Raw genomic sequence first — 26762 nt, 5'->3', positions numbered from 1 at the left:
TGTAAGTAGTTTTGCAGTGGGGCTTACATCCACTCAATAACCTGCATGGAAACAGAAGTTCAGAACATCTCATCCCTTAAATCAAACTTTTAAAAAATGCATTGAATGGTAAAACTAAATGACAGCGGTTAATGGTTAATGTGGTTAGTAACCACCCTACCTAACCCTAACCACTACTCATTAGTTCTTCATTAGTTCCTCAGTAACTACTCCAAATGTGTGTGCGTCAGTTCCCCAGTAACTACTCTAAATGTATGCGCCTTAGTACCTCAGTAACTACGCTAAATGTATATGCCTTAGTTCCTCAGTAACCACTCCAAATGTATGTGCCTTTGTTTCTCTGCAACTACTCTAAATGCATGTACCTTGGTCATTAGTTCTTCATTAGTTCGTCAGTAACTACTCTAAATGTATGTGCCTTAGTTCCTAATTAACTACTCTAAATGCCTGTGCCTTGGTTGTTAGTTCTTCATTAGGTCCTCAGTATCTACTCTAAATGTATGTGCCTCAGTTCCCCAGTAACTACTCTAAATGTATGTGCCTTAGTACTTCAGTAACTATGCTAAATGTGTGTGCCTTAGTTCCTCAGTAACCACTCCAAATGTATTTGCCTTAGTTCCCCAGCAACTACTCTAAATGCATATGCCTTGGTCATTAGTTCCCCAGTAACTACTCCAAATGTATGTGCCTTATTTCCCCAGTAACTACTCTAAATGTATGTGCCTTAGTACTTCAGTAACTATGCTAAATGTGTCTGCCTTAGTTCCTCAGTAACCACTCCAAATGTATTTGCCTTAGTTCCCCAGCAACTACTCTAAATGCATATGCCTTGGTCATTAGTTCCCCAGTAACTACTCCAAATGTATTTGCCTTATTTCCCCAGTAACTACTCTAAATGTATGTGCCTTAGTACTTCAGTAACTATGCTAAATGTGTGTGCCTTAGTTCCTCAGTAACCACTCCAAATGTATTTGCCTTAGTTCCCCAGCAACTACTCTAAATGCATATGCCTTGGTCATTAGTTCCCCAGTAACTACTCCAAATGTATGTGCCTTATTTCCCCTGTAACTACTCTAAATGTATTTGCCTTGGACATTAGTTCTTCATTGGTTCCCCAGTAACTACTCTAAATGTATGCATCTTAGTTCCTCAATAACCACTCTAAATGTATGGCCCCTAATTCCTCAATATCTACTCTAAATGCATGTGCCCTAGTTCCTCGGTAACTACTCTAAATGGATGTGTCCTAGTTCCTCAGTAACCACTCTAAATGTATGTGCCTTGGTTCCCCAGTAACCACTCTAAATATATGTGCCTTAGTTCCTCAGTAACGAAAGAGAGAGTCCAACCAGCATCCTACAACAGATTGTCGGTCCTTGGAGGTTCTGCCGTATTGTTGAGTTGCCAAATGTAGATTGTCATCAACAATGTTTCCTGCAGACATTTGTATGGAGGAATGCCCACAGGATTTCCCACACATTTAACTTGTATATTTATTATTCTCTCGTCAATCCACCTCTATTGAAAACACGCGCCGGCATAACATTTGGAACCTTATTATATATTTGTCTTTTTATGAAAAAGTTGCCCTCAAAAGAGCATTTCCACTGAACTTGATATAACCCTCCTCTAACTTCTGCAAAGCTTTTGCCCTCATGGGACGAGCGCACACTAAAATCCAGCATTTGAGCTCACAGAGAAGCAACAAGGCCCAGAAGAGCAAGGCTTTTACTATCATACAGTATAGGAAAGCCTCCAGGAACACACTTCTTTCCCAGGTACTGAGAACTTCCTAAAGCTGATGTTTTTCTTTTTTTTTTTCCCCCCTCCAATCTAACTTTTTTAACACTGTTAGCCGTCTCCCTCGTGGTCTGGGAAGTGTTGACTGAATGAAGCTGTTTGCCTCTTCCGACAAAGCGTTTCTCCGTACAGAACTCATTCATTGCTGTTATTTCAAAAAGGAGTCAATCATTTAGCGGCTAACAAATAAACATGGAGCGGCCATCTTGGTTTCAGGTGGGTCCATGACCATCATTACATCTGAATGGGATGCTAACCAAGGTGATAGCACCTACACGACCATCTTTGGCGGGCAGAGCACCCCCCCCCTCCATTGTATCCTAATGATGGGTTCCCAGGCCATTTGAGAGACATAGTCTCTCCAAAGTGTGTTGGGTCTTCCCCGTCCAACCTCCCTTTCAGCTCAGCTCCTGACTTCCTCCTTTAGAGGATTGTATCTTGTACCAAGCTCTCAAAATTGAGCTGTCCTATCCAGTCAAACTGGTGTGTGTCCCACCTAGTCTCTGAGCATGTTTGGATAAGAGGCGAATCTAAGACCTGGACCTGAACAGTCCAGTTGTGATGGATCGAACGCCCTGAGAATACATTGACCTGAATGAATGAAAATATTAACACCACCTGAAGTCCTCATTTGACGCTACCTGCATCAACGCAAGGCCATCTCCATGATGGAGTCACCTCTTGTGTCATTGTCGTCTCCAAGGCGGATCGATACCTTCAACTCAGATTCATTCCAATGAGTTGCCTGGCACGGCGTCAGCGTCTTGTGTCGTGCGCAGCGTGTAGCCTGCTGATCAAAGACGCCGTCAACAGGTAGCGTTTGCTTCTGACTCATTGAAATACACCAATGAACACAAAGTACTGCAAATGAGAGCACACCTGTGAGAAAGTTGTGTGCACGTCTGTGAAGTAACTTCAGTGAATTCTCTTCATGGAGCTTCCGCTTGAGCTCCTATCTCGCCGCGCCCACGGGCTACCAGCAACTCTTCAATAGTCGCCTTCACTCGGAGGAACTTGGGTACAAAACTTTTCATTTAGGAAGCGCTTGATCGGGGAAAATGGCGCTCTTATCCCATCCCGATACTGCGATAAAAGGCACTTTCTACCTAAATGAACCACGCGGACGAGCAAATTTCGGGGAGCCCTGGGAAACGTTACGGTTCTCTTTAGCTGCTAGCAATGACACGCTAGTTCAGAGCTTCTCTCAGTCGGAGGATGGGACGTGCGTCGCTTCACAGAAAGACGCCATGCAGTCATCCCTCGCCGCTTTGCGGTTCAAAGATCACTCCCTCATCCTATTGCGTTTTTTCCTAAGTGAATTAATTAATAAATGACTGGTTTTGTGGTGGACTATGGCCTATTATCTGTCCAAAAATATGCATATTAAACAAATTGTATTATTATTATTTATTATTATTTTATTTTTGGTATAAGTGAAACATTGTTGAGCATTAACTAAGTGAACTAAAATACAAACCCAGTTTAAGGCATTAATGGAGGTTAATGAACTGTCGTCTACACTGGCCACTAGGTGTCACTAGTAACATGCAGCTGACTTGATCGCCGTCAACAACAATTATTGCAGGTTTGAATGATCTCACAACAGGCACAATAACAGTAATTATCGTAATAATAACAACATGGGCTACCGTTGTGGCAGTACTGAATCCCTTCCTGTCACTTCCTGTCCACACGAGCATGAATCTTATTTCTTATTTTTGAGTGTAAATGTAACTAAAGGGGTGTTATTGTATGTCTAGAGTGCTCTAATAATTTAAAAACCAATACGTAGAAGGTTGTAAACAGGTTGTCTATGCTCTAGCTATGCTAATATTTAACTTACGAGACAGGAAACCTACTTCATTTCATTCAAATTCATTTATTGTGGTCGGGGCTGGAGCCCATTAATACTCATGAGCTCCCTCTGGTGGCCCATGAACAGCCATTGGCCAATGAACTACTCTGCTGGGAATAATGCATTATGGGAAGAAAGTTAAAATAGTTTTTTTTATTTTAAACTTGCATTGGTTCTTGACTTGTATATTACTTAGCTACATTTTGAGTGTTAAGTTACTGTGTGATGATTTTAGCTTTATATCTGCGATTTCCAGTGGGTTGACAAGCTCATGAAAGAAAGAGCTACTGTTTCTTCACTGACTCACGAGCGGCGCGTTCTGAAGTATAGGAGATGTCACCACATTAGAAAATGATCATAATTAATTTAGCCGAACTGCTGTATAAGCAACAGGGTTCAAGGTTTAAGAAAAAAGTAGCGGCTTACTGTATACACCGGAAATGACGACACTTGTTAAAAAAAATGATCATGTGGCTTTTCAGTTTCTCATGCACTCCAAATCATTTTTAAAGTTAAATGAACTTTTATAGAAGAATCTCAGCTTTTCTATTTGCCATTAAGCTAGGATTGTAGCATTTAGGGTTTACCCTTTACTCCGAAATTAGACTGTAGTTATTCTGATGACTACAAATGCAAACATTCGTTGTTTCCAAGACTTGGCTCGTAATCCAGAGACGACTCTCATTGGGTCTCACCTCTCCGCCCGAGTGGAGGGTCACCCCTGTGGTTGTATCGCCAGCGCAGCAGTCACATTGCTCCGCCATGCGAGCAGACTGCTTACTAGAAGCGCCGGGAACCTTTCATATTTCCCAGTCAGCGTTTTTGGGCGGGATAATTTTGGCAGCCTTTAAGGATATCGCTGCCTTAATAGAGGATAAAAATAAACGGGGTGGCGCGCAGGGCTATATTGGGCCGGCGTAATCTTGTATTGGGCACCGCGTCGGAGCTAAACGTCTGGCTTTTGCTCCGTTCGATGAGATTAAAGCGCCTCCCAGGTTGATTCCTAAAGACCATTTGTGCTATTTTTAAACAGCAGAGGGAGTCTTTTGAGCCAAGTGTATCTCGAAAAAGGCCAGTTAAAATGATTAAAAGACCGGGGTGTAAATGGCATTACGGAGCTGTCGCTAAGAACGCCTTTGCTGTGCCGTCCATTCGGGTGCCTTACGTCCTAACGTCATACTCCATGGACCGGGAAGTAGCCTGCCAGCTAGCTAACATGCACTAATACCAAATCTCACAAAAGTGAGTACACCCCTCACTATGCTGTTGGGTTTGATTTTCATGTCCGAATATTTCAGCTTTGTTCCAAAAAAATAATTCACCAATATTAGGACTTTATTCCCATAACGTTGTGTGACGTTATTCCCATAATGTGTTAAAATTTTCCCTCTATTTTTCCCAAAAAAGTATTAAACTTTATTAATTCATTTTCTACCGCTTATCCTCATGAGGGTTGTGGGGGTGCTGGAGCCTATCCCAGCTGTCTTCGGGCTCATCTAGTGCCTTGTTATTGCTGATTGGGAAAACCGACACTACAAGTAGACTGGAGGTGCTGTGCTGTTGTGATTCTCTTGATCAAACACACAAACTGGTTACAGATAATGTTGGAAAACATAGGCAGCAGAAAAGTGTTGTTACCGGTTTTTGAGACTAGTATGGCACCCTGCCACCATGCCTGTCTCAACAAAAGTTCTATTGTGGGAGTCCAATCAAGATATCAGACTCCCTGATTTGTTTTGTTCTTAAATGAACTCTAAAGAGGCTCACCGTAGAGACTGATATCCCTTATTAACTCAGTGGGAGCTACCAAGGGTCCGGTCCGGTTCACCAGTACTGGCAGAGCGAGCGGCCAGCGTGGGCCCGTGAGGCGAGCGGAACTTAATAATAAAAGGCAACAAATGCACCCAGCTGATTAACGCAGCCCTGTGGCTATTGTAATTATCCCGCTCCACACTCCGCCTGCAGAGGAGCCAAACAAGGAAACAGAACGGATCAGTCTATGTCTAGGTTATATTTAGTCCACAATAGTTGTGACATTTGGGCTTTTATATAATAAAATTAAAAAAAAAAACACACCAAAAAATCATATTTTTGCTCCACAACTCTCCCTATAGTTCAGAAAGTACAGGTAATACCTCATATGTCCATGATTTAGAGGTTCTTGCTCCAGGGCTCCCCCTATGGTCACTAAATGTAATTACCTGTAAGCCTATATGGTCCAAATAGACAGTGCTTGTATTATTACACAAATTATATATTATGTTTTAACAGCATGTGTTCAAATAAATGTAACAAAGAAAATGCTAATAAATGAAGATGTAACCATCTCGGTAAAAGATTTTTTTAAATGATTTTGAAATCATGAATTTAAATTGAATCAACTGCAAAAATACATATAATTACTGCACACTATAAATGTGGAAATGTTAAAATTACATTTGAATAATTTAAGAAAAACGTTTTTGAATGTAAAAATAAATGTAAAAACTAACAGAACATTGTAAAGCGAGGACCACCTGTATTTTGATTGCCATGACAAATATTGTTTATTTATTCCATTTAAAATAGTTTAAAATCTAAGAAAATAAACTAAAAATAAATAAAAAATAATTTGAATAGGTTAATTATAATTTGGTTAAAATGTTATTATTTTTGTTAGATGTTATTATTAAATTATTTTGAAAGCTCATTTAAATTGAAATGAATTTAAGTCCTATTCCAAACCATTAACTATTTTCTGTCCATCATTTTGAAGAGGGGCGGGGCTTACATGCCAGAGGGAGGAGACTAGTCTTCAAGCGTAAACCGAAATACCTGCAACTCCTCTCTAACTCTTGACCCCATGTGTGTTTCTGTGGTTTCCAATGCTCACTGCGAGTCGCCGGGTGTGCTCTGCTTTTCGTCCCGTTTGCATTTATGCCAGCGTCCATGTTGAGAGGTCACAAGGTCGGCGGCCCGTAAAATGAGAGTGACTCATGAATCAGGGCTTTAACGACACTGTACACCCCACGGTATCCCTCAAGCAGACACAATACGTGTCATTACTCTGCATTGACCCGTCATGATTGATTCCATTGCTGTTAAATATGATGGCCTTAAATCAAGCCTGCATTGGCGTATTCATTCATTAATTCATTCATTTTCTACCGCTTTTCCTCACGAGCTGTCTTCGTGCGTGAGGCAGGGTATACCTTGGACTGGTCGCCAGCCAATCACAGGGCACATATAGGCAAACAACCATTCACACTCACATTCATACCTATGGATAATTTGGAGTGGCCAATTAACCTAGCATGTTTTTGGAATGTGGGAGGAAACCGGAGTACCCGGAGAAAACCCACGCATGCACGGGGAGAACATGCAAACTCCACACAGACATGGCCGAGGGTGGAATTGAACCTTGGTCTCCTGCATTGCCGTATTAAGAAGTAAAAATGTCCATTTGTGCAGAGTGTTTGGAAGCCAAAGTGTGTGAGCCTCTTAAAGGGTCGCTGGAAATCTGTTTTGCTTAAATACAGACGTAATGATTGGATTAGTGTTTCTTGCTTTGGCGATAGCGTGATAGCGGGATTACACGCGGTGGGCTGAATGGATTTCCTGTCAGACGCCACCAAGCCCGCTGTGGAAGCAGAAGAGGGGAGGGGGAGGAGCATCTCACCTCCAGAAAGTGGCAGCAGTGGAGCGGAAAATGACACCCCAACAATGGGCGTTGGGGATTTTCATTCAGACAAATTGAAAACCTGCAAAGTTCCACTTGAATATGGAGTCATACGTCTCTGTTTGCAGTGCACCTCATTAAAAATATCAACATATCCCCTCTATTGATTAGTCCTGGATGTCTTAATCAGATCAGCAGAATAGCCTCCCCTCCATACACGGCCAAGTACATTAATGCCAAAATATTGATCAGAAATGTAATTGAATTCACCGCTGCGTTTTATTAATCGGCCCCCGTGACTCTGATCCAAGGTGACAGCGGAAAGAAAAGCAGAAAATGTCTAATTGTTGGCCGCTTTGCTCCAGTCTGTCCCCAGGCTGCTGATCGGTAACGAGCGTGTGATGGCTTTGGTATTGATCGGGACCAAAATGTAGGTTGATGAAGCGTTTGGAAGGGGGTGGGAGGGTCGCTTGATGGCGGACGTGGTGTATGTTAGATCCCACACCTTTAGATGTTATTAGTATTGGATAAGTATAGATATAAGTTCTGCAATGATGTGTTGGAAGTGTCTTATCTAGGTGCTGGAATTTAGACAGTTTAGTCGTGCTTTTAATGAGCCCTATTGGGAACACGCTTTTGGTGTGTTTGTAGCTTTAATGCTTATGAGCCTTGTTTGTGCACACCTGTCTCCAGCAATAGTGATGTGCAATTGGTATCATTTCATAAATCACCTAATGTGAAAAAGCCAAAAATGTACCACTTCCACACGGAATGGGAGGAGATTTTTTTTTTTTGGAGGGGCCATGGTTGGCTCCATAACCAATACAGGATGTACCCCGCCTCTCGCCCAAAATCAGCTGGGATGGGCTCCAGCATACCCACAACCCTAGTGGAGACAAGCGGTAGAAAATGGATGGATGGATGGATGGGCTGACTCGCATGCAGTGTTAAGCTATTGTAACCACCCACTAACATTTCACGTCATCTCGTCTCGTCAGCAAAAACTCACACACACACAAGCTTTGTCAACAAAATTATTTCATGAAAGTAAAAGTAATTATCCTCCTATTCCATGTGGAAGTGGTAAATTTTTTTTTGTTTCTCAAGCTTTGTCAACAAAATTATTGAATGAAGGTAAAAGTAATTGTCCTCCTATTCCATGTGGAAGTGGTATTTTTTTTGTTTCTCAAGTTTCTAAGTAATAAGTTTGAGGCTAACTGGTAAGCTGACATGAACTTTAGCTCACAAGCTTGCTTGATAGCTGCCGTCTCGATTCCCTGCAGCAAGAAATTGTGGAAAATGTGTTGTAACAATGAATAATAGGAGTGTAAAGGTCACTATAGGGTTGTTATTTCATGCCTACAAAGCTCATATAGAGCTCAATATTAAAACCCAATATTTAAAAAGTCATAAACAGGTTTTCTATGCTCTAACTACACAAATATTCCATTGATTTCTATTGCCAAAATTAATGTAACCGCTATAAACAAGGGACAACTATACATTAAGAACACAGTTGGCCTCAAACAGTGTATTAATAACACAACGTGTACCATATTGAATGTACACAAACAGAGGCAAAATTTCAACTTTAACCAAAAAGGACACTAACCAGAGCAGATGCTAACTGAGGTAAAAAAAAAAAAAAGTGTTCAACTTGGGGAATTTTTTCTTTTATTTGAGGTCTTTTCCAATGAAAATGTGGGCATACTTGCTTTTGATTGGACGTTTGGGGAATGAAACCCTCGTAGCCGACTTGGGCCTCAGCTGTTGTCATTCTTGCCGAAGGACATCAACACTCTTAGTTTCCTCCATGCTGCATCCTTCTGGGAGGGGTGTAGACTTGCTAAATCCACCCTCTCTCCTCCTCTTTCCACTTAGCGGCGTGATGGTGAGCTGCTGTGGGAAGCAGATGGTGTTGCTTTAAAGGAAAGGCTCCTGAAAAGTGCAAAGAGAACACTTTAGCTGCATTAAGCTGGCGCTGAGCCCCGTAAACGGTCTGCTTTAAAGTCTCTGGACGTGCGTCTGACTTGTAAACACCTTTGCAAAGTGTCTGTCTGTGTGTTTGTGCTTCTTGCAGCGCTCACTGGACGCTGCATTCGCCCGCTCAAACACCAACATCCGCCCTCTTCTCTCTCATTGGCCGCAATCTGGACAGCCCTCCTCTGCCAGGACCAATAGCTGATCCGCCATATGCCTCCGAGCCACACCCCTTTGCTCTTATAGAACCCCCGTGTCTTCAATGAAGACTCAATCCTTCCTCCCCTTCTCCTGCCGTGTGGGCTTCCTCTCTCTCTCTCTCCCTTTCTCTCTTCTTCTACTGCATCCACCCATCTTCACACTCTCCATCATCTTCCTCTCTTGCAGCCTCCGTGGCTGGCGTTTTCCGGGTCACACAGGGGGGAGGGCGGGGTTACCAACACCCCAGGAAGACCTGAGCGACATTTAGTGCAAGATGATGTGGAGACTCGGGAAGTGAGCTCCTTCTCATCCAACCTTTTCCAAAAGCTTTTTTTTTTTTCCCTCCCCAGTCTTTTCTCCTTCAACATCTGGAATGCTTAACGTGGACTGATGGATGTTTCCGAACTGTGCATCCCTGACGCGCTCTGCTACCATAACCAGTAAGTGCATCCTAATTCTAAGCATCCTAAACTAATGCAAAGTAAGCAAATAAGCAGCACATACAAGTATGGATGTGCTGCATCTACATTATGGGAGCAAAAGGGACTGAAAGTCTGCGGGGAGTCCTGGCGGGACAGTTGCCTCTGCAGCTGTCCCGCTCTGCATCAGGATCCAGGATTAGCGGGACTAACTATCCCCCCACTATCGCACGGTGTCTTCTAGTGCGCATAAATTGCCATGCAATGTTTGAAATGAAGTAAGAAGTCACTAAGTGGCTCTTCTTTCTCTCATTTTCATCACTTTTAAGAGTAACAGATGCATGTAAATAACAGGAAGCTATAGTAGTGATCCATAGCTGCAGCGTTGCATGCAAAAGGGGGTCTTGTCGCCCAAAGTGTCTGCAAGACCCTTTAGTGGGATCCTCTTACATGGTAATCTCTAGATGGGATTGAGCATCGTTTACTGCGCCTTTCATTAGGAATAGTCTGACTAAAACCCTGCAAAATTCACGAAGACTGGACATGTATTGTTCATTTATGAGTATTTTTTCACATTTTTGTGGTATTTGAAATGGAGTACTTCACAGAAGAGATGTTTGAGAATAATAACTTGCTTTAAAGTTATTTTTGGCGACTTATTAACTTATATAAGTAATACTTCCAAAACTGTGTTTTTTACTTTTTAATAGCACTTTTCTGTGTTTTAATGCATTCAAAATCAAAGGTTTTGAGTTTTGAGCACTAAACTGCTGTCTTCCATGCAATCCACTCATTGGCCAAGGCCATAAAACAGCATTTATACACACCTGTTGCCTTTATTAGAGTGTGCACGGTGGGGGGAAAACACCATATGACAAGCGGAGGTTCAACTCCAACATCATTGCAAAAATAGTCAAGACTCTGTGTTTGCATACATGTGTACATTCGCCACTTACTCATGCATCATGGTCCTTCTCACATTCCAACGTATTCAAACACCTCTCAGGACGATGCATTGCATCTGCAAACATGAAGTTAATAGAATAACGCAAAAAAAACCTAGCATTACGTTTGCATATCATATAAGTGTACCTAATGTGGGTGGCCATAATAGCTCGTTTAAAAAGACACACACGTGTGAATACTTGTAATAGGACACACAGCACAAGTAAATGTAGTGTCACCTACAGTAAAGTACCCTAAATTAGAAGTACTACATGCCTCACAGATGGGAAACTACAAGTATAAGACGACACAAAGTACAGCCAAGTACATAAATGCACAAGATGTTTGATATTAGGTTAGTTTTCTTTCCAAATTGATACAAGATTAGCTATTGTGACAAAACAAAATGTAGTAAACACGCAAAATGTATTCAGTAAATTCACATTTTTGCATTTATAAAAAAAAAAATCTCATCAGAACTAATTTGACATGAACAGAAGCCGTACATAAACACTGGAATATTTGCATCAATTAATTTATTATAAATATATTATTTTAAATCAGGTGTTTTTTAAATATTTAATGTAACATGTATTTATTTGACATGATATATGATGCAAAGTAAAGATGTGACAGTCTGGCTATCATTTGACTGCCATTCTTGTCCCAAGTAGCCCATTAATCCCATTTGACATAAACAGAAGCCGTTTTCAAAATATTTCTACGTAAACACTGGAATATTCGCAATAATTAATCGTTTATTTTAAGTATATTTTTTAAAAATCTTTATATTATTAGTATATTTTTTTCTTTTTATTATGCATTTATTTATTAACATTATATATATGATGCAAAGATGTGAATTTGGATTTAATTTCACTCTCATTCTTGCTAAAAGTAGCCCATAAAAACATTTGACATGAACCGAAGCCGCTTCAAAAATATTTCCGCATAAACACTTGAATATTCTCATCAATTGATTTAATTTACATGTTTTAATTATTATATTGTTAAATTTTTAATCAGATGGTGTTTTTTTTTGTCTTTTTAATATAACATTTATTTATTGTTACATTCTATATGAAGTTAAGATGTGACAATCTAGTCATCATTTGACTTTCATTTTTACACCAAGTAGTCCATTAACCCGTTTAAAAAATATTTCCGCATTGTTATCAGTTCATTTATTTTACATGTTGGACTTATTGTAAATATTTTTGTTGTTTTTCTTGTTTTAATAACACATTTATTATATATTAATTCCATTACATATACAGTATGATGCAAAGATGTGACAGTTTTGACATCATTTCACTGTCATTCTTGCAAAAAGTAGCCTATAAATGTGTCATTTCATATTTGCGTCGTATTCCCAAAGGGGCCGTCATTGTAAGCCGTAGCAAACACACACACACACACACACACACACACGATACCAAAGTGTCTGACACACACAGCTGGCCTCTAATATTAGTGGACTGGTATGACGGTGATATGTCAGTGTGTCTGTCCAGTGAAAGAGCATTTTGTCGTATGACGTTATATTCTTGCACGTAGTGTAGTTATCGTACCGCGTATCCTCACCACAGACTAAACACACTCCTTTGCGCCTAAAAAAAAAAACGTTTTTCAACTTATGTTACTGTCAGATGATGAATTTGCATCTAAAAAATGCCACTAATACAGAAAATGTCTTCATTGCACCACATTGCGGATTGAGACGATGAAGCGACAATGCCTTGCTCAAGGGCACACCCGGCGTCCTGCAAACAATCACCTCTTTAGACATTTTCCCTGATGTCAATCTGGAAAGGGTCTGTAGCACGCCGCCCATCCAGCCGCCAAGAAAGGTCCACTACTTCCTCCCACTGTTACCTCCTTTCAATCAAACACAACTTTATTGATCTCATCAAAAGTTACAGCTGAGGGTACGGCATGAAACGACGAGAAATGGCTTGGCTCTGTTAAATCTAATGTCATTTTGTTGATCGTATAAAATGTTATATATATGTTATAATAAACAAAAAATTATAAAATAAGTAAATAAAACTCATATAAGGCCAAAAGAAGAATATAAAAAAGGAAAAACAGTATAGAAACTCATAGTAAAGTAAATCAATAATAATACAAATTTCCTTCAATTCAATAAAACTTTATCAATCCTGAAAAATGTTACCTCATGGATTTAAAAAAAACAGTCCAGAAAAATAATGTGTAGTATAAAAATAAACTACAACAAAATGAATAATAATGACAGCCCAGCACAGAGTTAATATTATAATAATAATTTGTAATAGTAAAAATTATGCATAAATTTAAATCCAATTTTATTTTTCTGCCAGCACTCAGCACAACACACTTTTAAACAGTTACACATGCTGACAGTGTTGCATAGCAGCCTCACTGTGTGTGTGTGTGTGTGTGTGTTAGACGGCATCACACGAGGAATAACTTCATTACATGTCACAACACCCCCCCCCCACCCCCCCATATAGATATCTCCTGCAGGCAATGTGTGTGAAGGACTCATGAGGACGTATACGGCATGGATGTGGTGGATGGATGAGGTGTGCAGCCACTGTGCAAGAACACTTAAACACAAAGACCAACTCCTCCTCCTCAATCGGTTTATTTTATCGATCAAGCCACAAACAGGAAGCGGTGCGTATCATCACCGAGGGCCGCCATGTTCCATTTCTGCCGGACGTCTCGAGTCCTCATTTGCATCGCGGCCGCTTGAGATGCAGGCCGTGCGCTAATAGCGTTAGCTTCATGCAAAGTTGGCTCATTTGCACATTTGTTTTCTTTTTTTTTTTTTTAAATGGGGGGGGGGTCTGCGCATGGACAAGAGCGTGATTATCACTGCAATGTTATGACGGCAACGAGGAAGAAGAAGCAGACGTTTGAAGGTTACGTTTCCAGGCGGTAATTGAAATGCAAAATAACAGGAGAGGATCGATGTCCATCTCTGTTTATTTATGAAATCAATATGGTAACTGTCCCTCATGAGACCACCCCCCCCCCCACCACCACCACCACCACCTCACTCTTCATTCCCAATGACGGCTTAAGTCGCCGCTCCTTTATTCCCCCCCACCACCACGCTACTGTGTGTCTTTTTAAAAGGCAGTTAGGGGGTGTGTTTGACTTTGCAGGGAGAACAGGACGCCTATGTAGATAGAATGGGGGGTGGGGGGGGGGGGGGGTACTCCAGGTGAGGAGACATCATCCATGTGGGAAATCTATGCAGGCATGTCCCCCTCGTGGCGATGACATTGAAGAGGCCGTATGCTGGAAGTCTTGTCTATCTACATTATATCAGGGGTGTCCAAAGTGCGGCCTGCGGCACTTCCTAAAAATATCATTTCGCAAGAAAACAAAAAACTCTGCAAAAAATGAAAAGTCAGCAGTTGTTTTACAAGAATAACCTCAAAATAGGAAGAGAAAAAGTTGGTAATATTAGGAAAATGACATCATATTATTATGAGGAAAAGACTTTAGTAATATAAAGTTAAAATATTCAAGTAAACTACTGTTTTATGTTGTAATATTATGAGAAACAAAAAAGTTGCAGTTTTTTACAAGATTAAAGTGAAAATATTAAGAGAAAAAAGTTGATAATATTAGGAGAATTACATTATTATTATTATGAGGAAAATACTTTAGAAATATAAAATTAAAATATTAAAGTAAACTACTGTTTTATGTTGTAATATTATAAGAAACAAAAAAAAGTTGTAGTTTATTAAAGGAAAAAAAGTTCATAATTTTAGGAGAATTACATATATTTATTATGAGGAAAATACTTTAATATAGAGTTAAAATATCAAAGTAAAGTACTGTTTTATGTTGTAATATTATAAGAAACAAAAAAAATAAGTTGTAGTTTTTTACAAAGATAAAGTTGATAATATTAGGAGAAGGACATTATTATTATTATGAGGAAAATACTTTAGTAATATAAAATTTAAATATTAAACTAAACCACTGTTTTATGTTGTAATATTATAAGAAACAAAAAAAATACGTTTTTTTCAAGGAATAAAGTGAAAATATTAAGAGAATATAGTTGATAATATTAGGATAATTACATATGTTTATTATGAGGGAAATACTTGAGTGATACAAAGTTAAAATATCAAAGTAAACTACTGTTATATATATATATATTGTAATATTATAAGAAACAAAATAAGTCGAAGATTTTACAGGAATAAAGTGAAAATATTAAGAGAAAAAAGTTGATCAATTTATAAGAATTACGTACATATGTTAAAAAATTTGAGGAAAAATGAGGACAGCCCACATTTTTAGTGGTTTCTCATATTTTTTCCTACTTTTTGCTTGCTTCCCATGCATCCCTGTCGGCCACATGAAGTCTGTAAATCTACCGAAGGGACAGTACCCCCCCCCCCCCCCCCCATCACCACCCAAACAATGACAGTCTATCATGGAAAGATTAATGAAGTAATTTCATGCATGGCTCCTTGCCGCTGTCCTTCTGAGCTTCCATGTTCAGGCGTGTGTTCAACACCATGATTTACCACACACGACCCCCCACCTCGCCCCCACCCCTTCGCCCAACAATAATATTGCCCACCACGTGTGGGAAAATGTATAGTAGTTTATTTCATTTTTATTCATTCTTGACATGTTTACACTTGCACAGTTCATTGTTATTAAAAAGTCTTTATTCATTCAATACCAAAGATGTAGTATCCCAACAACGTATGTATATGTTGGTTTTTTTTCGCAAGAAGCTAAAAAGTGATGCCTCAACTCCCCACTAATAGATTTTGCTTCAGAGCAATTTTAAGCCATAAAAACGGCCACAGGGTGGCGGAAGTGCTTTTGATAAAACCAGAAGAAACACACCACTGAAGGAGGAAGTGGTCGAGTATTAAGGAATGTAGCGTGCAGAAGATTACGAATTTTAACATACGCACATGCATACACACACACAGTTCACTTCCAAATGTAAAAATTGTAAATATTTGACGGTTTTATATATGTAAAGAACCATTTTCTAAAATTGCCGGTACTGAAGGTGTTGTTTCTTGGATTCAATGACTTAATAAGATTAAAAAACCAACAAATTATGCCACTTATGCAGTTTACATTATCCTCTAATTGGAAGCTCAGTTGGACAGATTCCCATTAAAACCTCATAAAACAACTTTCCCAGTTACGCTGTTGCTAATTGTGGAGTGAACTACTTTTTATTAAACACACGCGACAATGTACAATCCCATCGGGAATCCCCATCCACCCCCACCCCCCCGCCTGCAATGATGCATTACAGCACGGCTCCCTCCAAGAAAACAAACCCTGCAATCGACCAAAGCGGCCCCGCTGGTTTAATGCCACTTCCTGCAAATCTTTTATTAACCGCCGCAGCCTGCAGAATGAAGCATGCCATCGTATCGCTCCGTCTATGTTAAAAGCCTGATTAAAAATGCAGGAGGACCCATAAAAGCAGTATTAAAGGAGAAAAAAAAGCAAACAGGAAGCTGAGGATCAATAGATGTGATCTGGTCACAAAAGTTCAGGACTGTAACCTGGAAAGGAATATTGGGCCACCATTGAAACCATATTGTAGCAATAATAGAGGACAGTAAAATTGGATTATCAGGACAGATTTTCAGTTTCAGAATAAACTAATAATAACATTAATAAAGTTATAAAGAGAATAAAGTCAGAATTTTCCAGAACAAAAAGTCAGCTTTTGCATTTTAAAATGTGTCATGAAGCTTAGAAGAAAATAAATTTGAGGCTAACTGGTTAGCTTACTAGCTTGTTAGGTTGCTAGCGTGCTAGCTAGTGGCTATCTAGAGTCTCTGTACCAACAGGGTGTAAACAATGAATAATAGGCATGTAAATGTGACTATAGTGGTGTTATTTCATGTCTACGTGGTTCTTATAATGTTAAAAAACGCATTTAGAAAATCGTAAACAGGTTTTCTATGCTCTAACTACGAAAATATTCAGTTTATTAAATTGAATCACTGATCGCGATCAGGCCTGGAACCAACTAACTACTACAAACGATGGACGACTGTAATGAAAAATGTCTTTATTTAGGTCATATTTTGACGATATTCAAGTAATATTCTAACTGGTTTTAGCTAATTTCACATTATGACTTTGGTGCTTTTGATGGCTCTATTCTACTGAAATCATTCTCCTCATAAATTAACATTCTTTTAGTTCCAACGCAATTCTCAAGCATCAATCCTGCAAAGGTAAAAAAAAAAAACACACCTGATTAGAAATATGGCGTGTTCTTGTCATTTCTCATGTGTAGTTTAAAGCCCCTGTTCAGATGTTGTTATCTCCTCATCTTCCCAAACGCCATGCTTGAATCCGAGTAACTATTGATTAGGTCACATATTACCCACGCTCTCCGGTACGTGAGGCTAACGCTCTCCGTGGCCATTAAAACCCTCTGAAGTTTCATTCCTTCATTTCCTGTTGGCAGTCGACCAATTGCATTGTTTGCGAGATGTATTGTATGGGATTGGGGGCGGGCGCCGTCATTAGTTGGCGTTTTTCTCAGGCTGAAATAAGTGAGTGCAGTATATCACATCGTATAGCGTAACGCGTTAATGCTGGTGTCGGTACCGTCGTCTATCAATCCCGGCGCTCCCATCACGGCTGATGAATTTCCTGCAAAGAGATGACGTCATGATGGCGCTTGCTACAGCTTGTCAGGCCTCATCCCGAGTGTTGTTTACATAAATATGCACTGTTTATTTTGGACTTCTAAAATGACATAAACAGGCAGGAAGAGAGTTCACTCTGTGCATTGGTTTCAACGCCTTGGCGCGTTTGTTCCATAGAACAACGGCATGAACGGAGTGAGCCCTTTTGTCAGTCATATAGTCTCTTTGTTTTAGTGGGGGGCGGCGGGTGCGCCAGCATACACACTGAGTGTATCGTATTAGAAATGAAATGAGTAGATTGCAATATATTGTTAATATATGTTTTGTTTCATTGTACGTTTCTTAAAAGTAATGAGAAAATCTGGTCCCATAAGTTCTTCAAGATTATGAGTAATTAATTTTGACCCTATAAAATGTCTTACTGTGTCCAGGCTGCTAACTAGAATGCCCTCTGAGGACCGACACCTGTCCTCCAGCTGTGGTTCCTACGTCAAAACCGAGCCCTCCAGTCCATCGTCCTCGCTAGTGGACACCGGCAGTCACCACAGTCCCAGCGGCAACTCGGACGCCAGCGGCGGCTACATCAACGGCGGCGGCAGCGTACGCTCACACGTCCTGGACTCGCCGCCCATGTTCAACCCGAGCATCCACGGCGGCGGGGCCGCCTGTTTACGCCGCTACGACGACTGCTCCGGCGGACTGGCGGACGAGTCGCCCATCAAGTGCGAGTACATGCTCAACGCCATTCCCAAGAGGCTTTGTCTGGTGTGCGGCGACATCGCGTCAGGGTACCACTACGGCGTGGCCTCCTGTGAAGCCTGCAAGGCCTTTTTCAAAAGGACAATACAAGGTAGGTCACACCTCATATTATATTATTCTTTCTCAAGTGGATTTTAAGTGCAATTTATTCATTCAGTGATTCATTTTCTACCGCTTTTCCTCACGAGGGTTGCGGGGGTACACCCTGGACTGGTTGCCAGCCAATCACAGGGCACATATAGACAAACAACCATTCACACTCACATTCATACCTATGGACAATTTGGAGTAGCCAATTAACCTAGCATGTTTTTGGAATGTGGGAGGAAACCGGAGTACCCGGAGAAAACCCACGCATGCACAGGGAGAACATACAAACTCCACACAGAGATGGCCGAGGGTGGAATTGAACCCTGGTCTCCTCGCTGTGAGGTCTGCGCGCTAACCACTCGACCGCCATGCCGACAGGTGCAATTTAGACAGGTTAAATTTAATTTCTACGACGTTGCACTCAGTGTGTATGCTCGCAGCCCCGCCTCCACCCACCAAGACAAAGAGACTCTGTAACTGACAAAAGGGCTCACTCTGTTCATGCATTTGTTCTATAGAACAAACGTGCCTGAAACCAATGCATGTTCGGAGGCGGGAGACGAGGAAAACAGACACACAAAATGATCCAGTTCATTCCTTCATTTATTTATTTAGCGTCCCAGGCTCCAAAAAAATTTCTAAACCAGAAATCTTGTCACGTTTTAATCTCGTAAGATCTTGTGATCTTACCATTAATACAACTTCTGGTGCTGCGTGGTTTTGCGTGGTACTTCTCATCTTTCTGCCTTTTTGCCATCTTCTTTGTCTCTGCAGAATTAGTTAGCTGACTGTTTAAATTAAAGGCAGCAAGTTTACTTCTTGTCCTGAGTAGAAATGTTAATAAATGGAATGTTTTCACAGTTAGAGCACAGAAAGGGCTCTAATAATGTAAAAAAAAAAAAACATATTTAAAATGTTTTCTCTGCTGTAACTATGAAAATATTCCATTTATTTATGGTGATCAGGTCTGAAACTAACTAACCGCTCAACTGTATACTGCATATAATTTTGTTCATATTTAATTATAATTTGTTGTTGGAAAAGTTGGTTGCCCTGGCTACCAAATAATCACCATTGACTGAATTGTTGACCCCTAGACGGCAAACACAATCAGACTGTAAATAGTGCTCCATGACTTTTGTGTCCTCTTCGTCTTCCTCTCCTCTGTGGAGGACAAAATGGACCTAATGTGTCTGTCATTTGTCCCGAGCTGTGGGAGTTTCAGTCAATAACAATCAGTGTTGGGTGACTGTAATTAAGAAGCCGGCGTTCCATCGGCGGAAAGTCAAGAAAGGGGGCGAGCAAGGTGGGGACGGCGGTCTCTTTGGGGACGGTGAAGGGGGGCTCCCGAGTAGGTGGGGGTCCAATTAGAAAACTGGTCCTGGTGTTGTCGGAGAGGAGGGAGGGGAAAAAAAGTGGAGAAGGGACGCGGAGGAGTCCTCTAAATAAAAGGGACAAGGGACATTGGTCACTCGCTGAAAGGAGACGCTGCTTTAATGGAATGGTAATCAGGGAGTATGATGGGGGGGGGGTCCCGGCCTCGCTAAAGGAGGGGGACAAGGAGAGGTCCAGCCTGAGTGGAGATGAGCGCGTGGATAATAGCATGGCATAATAATATATCAACATTTAGAGGGAAAATAAGAGAGGTTAAGGGAGGATATTAGAGTGGCTGAAATGTCCTTTGAGGAATAAAGGTGGACACAAGACCTGATTAACTAAGAGGCTCCATGCCGCTCCCTTTTAAAGGTACGCCATTTAAGACTATTCTGGAAACTCAATGCAGAACCCCCCCACCCCTTCACCCACCCACCTTCCTATCACACACACGTCTAAAATGTTTTCTTTTATAACCATAAAATGATTGAGTCAATGTGACCTTTTGCAAAAGGATGAATGTTATTTGAAATACTTTACACTGTGTAGACGCTATAAACCTCTAATATGACCTTTTCCAGAAGGAATTACTGTATTAAATTAGAAAACACGGGTAAAAAAAAAAAAAAAAGGCAAATGAAATTGTATGACTAATTATAATTATTGAGGCTTGAGAAAAAACTAATACATAAAGGCTTGTGTATTAATATTTTGACATACGCTTATCATGTCGTTTTGCAGGAAATAATCATTTCTAAAGAAGGGAATTGATTTAGTTTAATGGGAGAAAAAGTACTCTTATTTTTTCACTTTCAACCAGTAAGTCTTTCTATAATACAATATTTTGTTTTTATAATGAAATAAATCATCAAACAAAATTACATTGAAAGGTATTTTTGTCACAATATTATTAAATATTTGTAAATATGTAAGAAAAACAAATATTGTATTAAAAAATGTGTGTTAGCCTATATTTGAAACACTTTTTTCTCACTTATGTAACTTTATTTAACCATTATAGGGACTCCTTTTAATATGTAGAAAATATGGCATTAAGCTAAAATATATCCTTAATTTTCATTAATATATCATTATTAAAAATGTTTTCTTATGAATAATCCTTCAACATATACAATTGCACTCAATTGATTCAACCCACATTTATTGTCAAAGTTTATGACCCAGCAGCAATTACTGTAAAATAAAAAAAATTAATAGCTCCAGACATGTAATATTAATTATGTACATGAATGAACCATCTATTGAAAGTTTGCATTTTGGAAATAAATGTGATTGACAACAGAGGCTGAAGTGCAGTCTGCCCATTCTTGTTTGTACTGCCTGACAGTGGACCAAATATGGTTCCTTGCCCCAAAACGGTAACCTTCCAAGACAACATGCTGCACAGTACAGCAATATGAAGTCTAACAATGTGTTTGCAGCGTACATAAACCCAGCCTGCAAGCGGCGTACACTTTTATCTGCCAACATCCTGGCTCCGTGCCCCGGACCCTGGGCCCCCTTCTCCTAGCATGTGACCCCGCCGGCACCGTCCATGCCAGGGATCCTGACAAATGTTGGCACCTTCTCCTTGACTAACAGTGGGGGGGTTGACTGACTGTGTGTGTGGGGCTGGGGTGCTGCGGGGGGGGGCAGTTTTGGCAGCTCTGCAAGCACCAACACCTGGTTTGCTGTTTTTAGCTACCATTAATACATCTCGGGCTCACGGGACATTGTGTAAACATTCAATCAAGGGATTTGGAGGACTGTCATTGGATTCTGCAGCTAATGATCCAAAAAAAGCCAGACGGCAGATCCTTGGATGCATTTCCATAGAAGGCCGCTAACAGTTTTTCGGTCGTCGCATTATGCAGAGTGCGTCTAACCGCAAAGTCCTTGTGTTGCACGGAGAGGGCAGCCTTCCCATCATCCTTTAGGAGGGATGGGCTGGAAAAGGGGTCGACGACGTAATGAAGCCAATTTATCCGTGAATCACAATGGGGGTTGGACTCCGAGGCGGGGCGGCACACGTCCCGTCAAAGTGCCACTAAAGCCTCCTCTCCTTCAGGAGTGTCGCAAAGGGGTCACCTTTGAGCGGCATAATGTAAAAGCCTGCCTCTATACTGTGATACACCTCCAATACATACTCTACTGTACTTTTACCTTGTTTGTTTTTTGTGCAGGTAATATCGAGTACAGCTGCCCGGCGACCAACGAATGCGAGATCACCAAAAGGAGACGCAAGTCCTGCCAGGCGTGTCGCTTCATGAAATGTCTGAAAGTTGGCATGTTGAAAGAAGGTGAGCACTTATTCTCCACTGATTTTTATTTGATTTACTTTTATTCCGATGTGTAATATGCATTTGGAACACTACAAAAAAATGGTATCTCTACACGTATGTTGGATAGCAGGGCACTTCCTGTATCACAGGGGATGATTATTATTATTATTACTGATTCTGACGTTCACCTTTGTCTCAAAGTTCAAAATGATAACATGAATTTCTCGAATAATAGTGGCGGAAAAACTGGTGGTGGGATAAACCTTGGTTAGCGTCATTGATTGGTTCCAGAAGGTTCTTTATAAAACAGCATAGACTAGCATACGTTGTGTTTCCTAGCTGATATGCTGGTCTTGAGACCAGCTACCAGTATACCAGCACAAGAACACAATGTATGCTGGTCATACTGGTCATGCTGGTAGCTGGTCTATGCTGGTCTTTTCAGCAGGCACATGAAGTAACCATTCACACAGGAGCTGCTGTCGGCTACTCTCTACACCCCAAACCTGCTGCTAGCACTTAGCGCTCAGCTAACAGTCAACTTCCCAAACAGTAGGGAAAAAATTGTGGAGTGACATTTGATGTCGTCGGGCTGTACGTTAGGTCGTCGGCTACTTCCTGGTTCTGTTTAAATGAGATGGTCAGGATTCTGGGATTGTTTTTTCTGGGATGCAGGGGCACTTATATTGTTACTCAAAAGGCAAAAATGATGTTTTTGCACCAAATTAAATGAGCTTTTCTTCCCGCCACAAAGCTTCACGTAAATTGTTTGTGTAGTTTTTGTGTAATCCTGCTAACAACCCAACATCAGCGATAAAAACAATACCATCTGCTTCCATAGACGTAAAAAGCAATAGTTCCTTTATTACGGACTTCACCTTCTTCACGAGGACCGCATGGGGGTGCAGGTGGCGCTGACCTGGGGGCGACCCCGGTGACATCATCCCACAAGACAAGCCTGACGGTGTGCGTGTGTGTGCAAGAAGCCGCCGAGCTGGATGAAGTGTAACCGTACTCTACAGGAGTGCACCCCCGCGGGGATGTCTCCCCCCATCAACCCACCTCACCTCCTTTATCTCTCTGGGACTGTGGGTGTCTCTCCACCGCTATCTTCTCTCTCTCCGGCTTGCCGTATTGATCCACTAAATGCTTTCTGAACATCCAACTTCACTTCCTGCATGCGTTGTTGAGACCTTTGGGAGTCTGAGGGGAAAACCGAGACAATTTCCTCCTTTTTTTTCCTACAGTCTTTATGCAATCAGATGTCAAAAATGCGTAACGCTCACCTTGCTGAGTTACAACTCCTTAGTTGTGTTGCAATCTTGTCTTATTCACGCTGTTGTGTTTTAGCATTTGTGCTAAAAGTTGAATGCTCACTGAACTTTTTAGCATAATCAACGCGTACGCGTCTCTGTTATGATGACAGACAGCAACACAGTGTTTCTCCACGCAGTCACACACTGTCTGACGCTCTTTTACGACATTAATCTGACCTCGACGCATCAACAGCAACACTATTTATGCGTCGCCAACTCCCAAATACGTTCTTCAGCCCTTCAGCCCCAAAACGACGCTTCCTCATTGTCAATAGACAACCGCAAGATGCATTCAGGGACACTCTGAACATCACAACGTCTTTATTATGCGTGTACATGTGGTCCAAATAGGTTGCACGGCGGTCGAGTGGTTAGCACGCAGACCTCACAGCTAGGAGTTTGTATGTTCTCCCCGTGCATGCGTGGGTTTTCTCCAGGTACTCCGGTTTCCTCCCACATTCCAAAAACATGCTAGGTTAATTGGCCACTCCAAATTGTCCATAGGTATGAATGTGAGTGTGAATGGTTGTTTGTCTGTATGTGCCCTGTGATTGGCTGGCCACCAGTCCAGGGTGTACCTCGCCTCTCGCCCCGAAGACAGCTGGGATAGGCTCCAGCACCCCCCGCAACCCTCGTGAGGATAAGCGGTAGAAAATGAATGAATGAATGAATGTGGTCCAAATAAACAGAAAGACAAAGAAACACTAGAATTGGATATTTTTGTCACTCACTTTGTGACTCTTAAGGTGAATTTGCTGCATTTAAGTGTGCCACAAATCCCAGAATCCCATAGTGTCTTTGAATGCAGCCCCTCGGTTGCACACAGTTAAATTGTAAATGTAAAAATAAAATGTAAAAATATTTGCATAAGTGAGGGTAAAAAAGGAAAAAAATGATAAAAATGAAATTGAGTAAATTTAAAGAAAAAGAAAATATTCTGAAAATGTATGTAAGAATTTAAGTAGGACCCGGGAAAATGTTCTGTATTCTATTTGAAGTAAAAAAAAAAAAAAGGAAAGGAAGCCTAGCCAATATGCTTCATTGTGATGGCACTATGCGCCAACAATATGCGGCTCAGTGATGGCCAATAAAAGGTCAGCCAGTCAGTGGAAAAAGACGGTAATTACAACCCACGGAAGGTATGGTGTCACTGCTGCCAGGAGTCTAATAGTAGCACTAATAGCGCCTTAGCATGACTGTGCACTGGTACATATTGCAAGCATTTCTAGCTTCTCTTTACTTGATAGCTGAAGCTGTAGCTGTTGCGTAACAGCTATTTATTTGATGTAGCCTTCATTTTATTTATGGACTATTCTCTTTCTATCCTCTTTAAATATCAGATGAAAGCGTTGGTCCTCCTTTCCTAGAATTATTCACATAAAGACTTTTTATAGTAATTATTTTTTTATATTTTTTGTAGGCATTTTTATGCATTTTCAATAATTCTTCTTTATTATTTTGTATTAAATGCGCAATTTATTTATGTATGTTGTTAGAACTATTGTGTTAGCATGTTAAATATCCCACTTTCACAGGCCGGCTTTTGAGTGATTCTCTTGTGTCGCGTTGGACTATTTTGTGCTGTCCCATCAGAGGCAGCCATCGGCTCTTGAGCGAACGTGCGATGGCGGGATCGCGTTACAAGCCTTATTTTCCTGCAAAGATTTGCGATATCCGATATCACTGACTGTCAGGTGGCCTTGCCGATCAATAGGATTATATCAGACAGCAATCTATACATTGAGATGACGTCATCACAACACATAGCTGCTGCTAAGATCTTTAAGGCTGCACATGTCAATAAAGTTATTGAATTTGAAAGGGAACCCGGGGTCAGGTGGTCCTATCCTCAACACAGTCAGCCAATATGTTTGTGCCCCCGCCTGCTAAGCTCTACTGGGCTTTATGATCAGATCATAACATTGGCACTCCTATTTCACCCGGCAAACATTCTCCATGTTCCTTCACCCCGGTAACCCCCCCCCTGTCCCCAAACAGACACACACATACGCACCCTCCATCCATATTTTGGCAGCTACTCTTCATGAAGGGACCGCCACCATAAAACATGGCCGCTTTTAAGATGATCTGACCATCCTGACCCCCGTGTGTCGCTAACACTAGATCTCTTTTTATGTTGCCCACCGCCACTTTCTCTCTGAGGGTTTGGGTGGGTGCACGGGGGTCCGAGTTGTGGAATGTGGCACTGACGAGGGAGGGTTTCATCCAGCTGTCTTGTTGTGGTCACATTTCTCAGTACTGTTCCGTATCACATGAGGAGGAGATAATCCCCACACTGCTTGGATCGGGGGCCGGGGTGGTTCAAGTTAGGGACTGAGCTGAGGAGTTCACATGCTAACAGTGCTTGTCTTGAAATTGGTATTGTCTTATTATTGTGGCTGAAGAGGATAATCAACTAATTCATATGATAAACATGAACGGTACATGTCTTGAAATGAACATTATCCTATTATTGTGGCTAGAGAGGCTACATTAATGAACGGAAATGCTAAATGCTAACAGTGCAAATCATAGAATGAACATTCTCTTATTACTAAAAGGCTAATCCAATTAATATCCAATTGATAAACACTAACTTCATGTGCCTTGAAATGAAAATTGTCCTACAGTATTATTGTGGCTAGAAAGGCTACATTAATGAATGAACATGCTAAATGCTAACAGTACACTTCATATAATGAACATTGTTTTTCAAGGCAGCCAAAGAATACACATGCTCAACAATACACGCTAACAATACATGTGAACAGTACAAATAAACATCTGATATTGAGGCTAAAGAGTCTATGCTAATGGATGTTCAAGCTAAGCGCTAACAGAACACATCTTAAAACTAACATTTTCTTATTTCATTTGGCAATAGGAGATAAGCTCTTAAGAAAATATGTTAAAAGCTAATAGTACATGTCTCGAAATGAACAGTGTGTGATTATTGAGGCTAAACTCAGGTGCATGCTAGCAGCTTTCCTTGAAATTTAATATTGTCTCATTACAGCATTACGGCTAAAGATGCTAAGCTAATGAATGCATAATGGTAAATGCTAACAGTACACGTCTTAAAACTAACATTTTCTTATTTTATTTGGCAATAGGAGATAAGCTCTTAAGAAAATATGTTAAAAGCTAATAGTACATGTCTCGAAATGAACAATGTTTAATTATTGAGGCTAAACTCAGGTGCATGCTAGCAGCTTTCCTTGAAATTTCATATTGTCTCATTACAGCATTACGGCTAAAGCGGCTAAGCTAATGAATGCATAATGGTAAATGCTAACAGTACACGTCTTAAAACTAACATTTTCTTATTTTATTTGGCAATAAGAGATAAGCTCCTAAGAAAATATGTTAAAAGCTAATAGTACATGTCTCGAAATGAACAGTGTTTAATTATTGAGGCTAA

The 26762-nt window shown here is 40.7% G+C and overlaps 1 protein-coding gene across 4 annotated transcripts in view; it reads left to right on the top strand.

Annotated features, from left to right (window-relative positions):
- esrrgb (estrogen-related receptor gamma b) overlaps positions 1 to 26762 on the top strand; it is a 71084-nt gene that overhangs the window by 28492 nt on the left and 15830 nt on the right. Inside the window, exons 4-6 of one of the 4 annotated variants that reach the window (XM_078799266.1) lie at positions 9845 to 9934; positions 17952 to 18370; positions 21927 to 22043. In XM_078799266.1, the coding sequence (XP_078655392.1) occupies positions 9885 to 9934; positions 17952 to 18370; positions 21927 to 22043 (586 nt within the window). In that variant the 5' untranslated portion in view covers positions 9845 to 9884. Of the gene's footprint in view, positions 1 to 9393; positions 9935 to 17032; positions 17101 to 17951; positions 18371 to 21926; positions 22044 to 26762 lie in introns of those variants that run through there. The other 3 variants (XM_058056915.2, XM_078799267.1, XM_058056914.2) reach the window with 3 other exon arrangements.

This window comes from Doryrhamphus excisus, linkage group LG19, assembly GCF_037039965.1.
Source record: "Doryrhamphus excisus strain RoL-2023G ecotype Guam linkage group LG19, RoL_Dexc_Guam_v1.1, whole genome shotgun sequence".
NCBI lineage: Eukaryota > Metazoa > Chordata > Actinopteri > Syngnathiformes > Syngnathidae > Doryrhamphus > Doryrhamphus excisus.
Note: the sequence above shows the minus strand (reverse complement) of the source record. Positions and strands in the feature narration are given on the sequence as shown.